Source organism: Toxorhynchites rutilus, chromosome 3, assembly GCF_029784135.1.
Source record: "Toxorhynchites rutilus septentrionalis strain SRP chromosome 3, ASM2978413v1, whole genome shotgun sequence".
In the NCBI taxonomy this organism is placed as follows: domain Eukaryota; kingdom Metazoa; phylum Arthropoda; class Insecta; order Diptera; family Culicidae; genus Toxorhynchites; species Toxorhynchites rutilus.
Window position 1 is genome coordinate 158,524,974 of NC_073746.1, and position 4,374 is coordinate 158,529,347.

General features: G+C 40.6%; 1 protein-coding gene across 1 annotated transcript; it reads left to right on the top strand.

Moving 5' to 3' along the window:
* The first annotated feature begins 209 nt into the window (after positions 1-209).
* LOC129773604 (uncharacterized) lies at positions 210-1,895 on the top strand. The gene has a single exon (XM_055777241.1). The coding sequence runs from the start codon at positions 210-212 to the stop codon at positions 1,893-1,895; it is 1,686 nt and encodes a 561-aa protein (XP_055633216.1).
* The last annotated feature ends 2,479 nt before the right edge of the window (positions 1,896-4,374 follow it).

Here is a 4,374-nt window from a genome sequence, read left to right on the forward strand (position 1 = left end):
TGCTTAACAGAGGGTTGAATTATGCGGTTTCCCCCCAGTGTGCTCCTCTTGCTGATATAGTAAACAATATCGAAAGTGCTATCCAGTTTGACCAACAAGGGTACAAATCGGCAACCCGTCATAATGTTCAGCAATGTATCTCACGAGCAGCCGATAAACAAAACACCAACATCGAGCGTCCTACTTTTGATACCTGGTGCACGATCAGAATGTTGAAAAGTCGTGATGTGATCTACTCTCGTGCCGAGGGGAATGCTGTTGTGATCATGGATAAGCAAGATTACGATTCACGTGTCCTAGACATGATCGATGCTGGTCCATATGAAAAAAATAAATTCAAAAATGGAAAACAAAAAGATCCCCTAAATGGCGTGATCGAGGAAGCAAATTTGGCGAGACATAGTGTAGCACGGCTGATGGGTGAGGACAAACTCGAACGGAAATTTCATGTCCCTAACCCGATTGTGGCACAACTGTATTGTTTACCGAAGATCCACAAAAATCCTGTTGGAATGCGACCCATCTCCTCAAACATCCGAACGCCCACGGAAAAAATGGCCGGGTGGTTGGTGGAGGAGTTGAAGAAATATCCCGTAACCCACGGAAGAAGCATTAAAAATTCCGTGGATCTTATAAAACAGCTTGAAGGATTTAAGGTAAGACGCGGGGAAATTTTAGTTTCGTTCGACGTTGCAACCCTTTTCCCTAGCGTACCCGTCGTGGAAGCTTTAAAAAGTCTACGCCGACACTTAGAACGAAGTCGTGCGCCCCATCATTGCATCGATGCTTACCTTCTTGTTGCCGAAGTGTGCATGAAACAGAATTTTTTCGCTTTCAGGGGAAAAATTTACAGGCAAACGTTTGGGTTAAGCATGGGTAGCAAACTTTCACCGCTCCTAGCAAACGTCTTCATGAGTGACTTCGAGGTTGAGATTGCAAAAGATAAACTTTTCCCTCGAACATGGATACGATATGTTGATGATATTTTCGCATCGGTGAAGGAACATTACCTAGACCGAACGCTTGCCATGCTAAACTCTCGACACAATTCTATTACATTCACTTGTGAAAAAGAACAAGATGGAAAATTGCCTTTTCTGGATTTAGAGATCACCAGAAAAGAAGAAAACACTTTAAAATTTGGAATCCACCGTAAACCAACTTCCACTAACCGCTTCATAACAAGCGATTCCAACCATTTTGGTGGACAAAAACAAGCCGCCTTCCACTCCATGGCACACCGCCTTTACAATGTCCCCATGGAAAAAGAAGAGTTTGCCAAGGAGAAAGAACAGATTTACAAAGCGGCTACAGTAAATGGTTATGAAAAGGAATTTGTCGAGAAGATTTTCCGAAAACATAAACGCAAGAAATACACACGAGACATCACAACACTACAACCGGAGATAGACGACATAAAAAGAATAACTCTACCTTTTTACCCCAAAATCACGAACCCCATCAAAAACACGCTCAAACGGCAAGGACTACACATAGTGTACAAAAGTGGGAATACACTCCGTGATTTATTGTGTAACCTCAAGGACAAGATTCCTCCCGATGAGAAACCCGGGATCTACGAAATACCGTGCCTAGATTGCCCCGCTGTATACATCGGGCAAACTCGCAGGAAAATAAAGGTACGCATAAGGGAGCATAAAACAGCGGTGGAGAACAACAAATCGAACGAATCAGCAGTAGCGGCACACACCACCAGCCTCGACCATAAAATCGATTGGACGAAAGCAAAGCTGATTAAATATGTCCAAAATTCGTCACAACTTAACGCATGGGAATCAATGTTCATCAGCAACTCCCAGAAGCCGCTGATGAATGAAGACGATCCACCCATCACATCGTGCTTGTACAACTTGACGGAGCTGAGAATTCAGTGACTTATCTCTTAAATCTTCGAACGACTACGCAACACGTACGAAGATGTAACCAGTCGGACATTGTCCCGCAGATGGGCAGCTTCGTGCCCGAAACCGGTCGACATAAGGTAAATTTTAATTCGTTTAATTAAGTAAGAACAATAAGTGTTATGTCTTGTTCCGCGTCGCGTCTTATGAGTGTCGTGAAGTTCTTACGTTGCACAGCAATTAAAAATAATACGTGAATTACCGGTTATTGATTGTAAAATTACCGATAATTCGGTAATGGAAAATGACCCGGTATTACCGGTAAAACCGGTTAACAATCCCTACACTTACACACAAAAAGATAGAAGCATTCAAGTATTACTCAAACCTTGTCTTGAAGCTTTAAATGAAGCTTTGAAATGGTGTATATTGGTGACATATGTCCTCCATAATTGGTACACTTACCCTATATCGGTTTAGCATGGAATAGCTGATTTTTACTAAATGGTGTTAAATTAACAGTACGGCTTTAATCCATCGAAATACTAAATTTTATTCTTCCTGTGGGAACGTTAGTCTGCTGTCTTGTCACATTAATCGTGCCATATTATATCCAGTTGTATTGAAATCGCCACTGAAAGCGTGCTAGGATAGATCCACGAATCCACATTCGTTAAACGTCTAACGTTAACAGGTGACGAGACATAAGTTTACCAGTATGACATGTACACCCGTCAACTACCTTGGAATTCGAACCCACAAAACGGTTGCTTACAAAATAATTCAGCATTTTGCAACGATAAATTCATTTTTGAAAAATATAGCGAAATGACGAAAATGATTCGCGACTACACTCTGTCAAACTACTATAAGACCACCCTGATTCTATTTCGTTGCAACATAAACAGTTGGAATTTCAACAGGATACATAAATTGTTGAATGCTTAGAATAAAGTATATTTAACGTCAATTTCGTTCAAAAGAGGTGTTTGTTTATTAATTTTTTAATTTTTTGTGACGATATCCACGCAAAAATGGTAGGAGAGAGGATTCCAGAACATGTATGTAACCCTTGAATGATGTGAAAGCTATATTGAGCTCTCCAGTTCACAGAATCCCACCCAAACAATGCACGAGCCTCCACCAAAATTTCTGGTTGAAAAATACTGTTCCTTCTTCCGTAAATCACGCCAGTACCCGTTGAAAACATCAGGACCATCCAAATTGAACTACTTTCCTTCACTGAAGATAACCTATACATTGAAGAACTTTTCATTATGGTATATAGCAAAATGTTTTCTTTTGGAAACATTCTCTGTCACAACATACCATGTCCCACTGTCGGTTCGTGTGAGCTTTGGCAAAACTCAGACGTGGTATCATGGTGTATGATGAGAAGCTTTAACCATTCAAGCCCTCTTTATGTGAGGATTGTTTACCAAAACTTGACGAATTGTCTCCCGAGTAAGATTTAAATTGAAATATTGCTTTATTTGCACAAGCGATTTCGACGTATTCGAAGCTGTTCTAAATATTTCCAGCTTATCCTGGTCAGAGAGCTTCGATTTACGTGGAGCTCTCTTCTTTTTACAATATCCTTAAGGATTCGTCAAATAGTTGAGAACTACTTGAGAACATTTTCTTGGTGAATTGCATCGATTTGTGCTTTTTTTCTATCCGTGAGCACTTTTCCCTTCGACATTTTCCAGATTTATTAATCAAACTAACTAAGAACAACGGAAAACGAAACTGATCTTATAGAAACATGAACTTGAAAAATACAAAAAAAAATGTTTACGTTCAACGCTTGCACACACACATATGAAAATCAAAATTCACAAGTTTACCATCGAAAAATTCACATGCTTCATATGCACTGTTCAGATATCACAAGATTAACAGCTCCATTTAATGTATAACTTTTTATATAACTACACTGAGAATATGACACCGAAATAACTTGAATATAATAAATTCCCAAATTGGCTTACACAGAGCATTCTCTCTGGCCAACGTAAGTCTTCGGCATGCTTCGGTTATGATTCTCCAAACCATTAGTTCGAACCTCGCTCCCTCTGCTATGCATAAAGTTTTCCTCCGTATGCACGGTAAATACACCAACGCGTTTCGAATCTACCACCCAAGGGTACAGGACTCTCCAGCATCCTGCTGGCGAGCCATAGCTGTAGATAGATGCATCCTCCATTCCGCTTTCGCCGGAAGTCCGATTAATGCATCCGTTCGCCAGTATCTATTATTTGTGGGGTATATTTTTATTCGCCGCCATTCCGTAAGTCCGCTATTTTTTCCCCGGTTTGGCTCTCTTGCGTCGTTTTTGATACGCTACCCATATCTTTTGCATTATTTTGCTCCTTTCGTCCATAAAATTAGAAAAAACGAACGCATGGACGGATTTAGATTTTCATGGGCTAGGTTAGACGTTTGCTTGCAGGAAGAACCTTGCAGTTCTTTCCTTCCCCTCTCTCGCTCTAATTCCAGCTTTGCCATTCGC

What these genes read in the sequence shown, in the direction of transcription:
- LOC129773604 (XM_055777241.1), top strand. Translation starts at nt 210, where the DNA reads ATGTTGAAAAGTCGTGATGTGATCTACTCTCGTGCCGAGGGGAATGCT.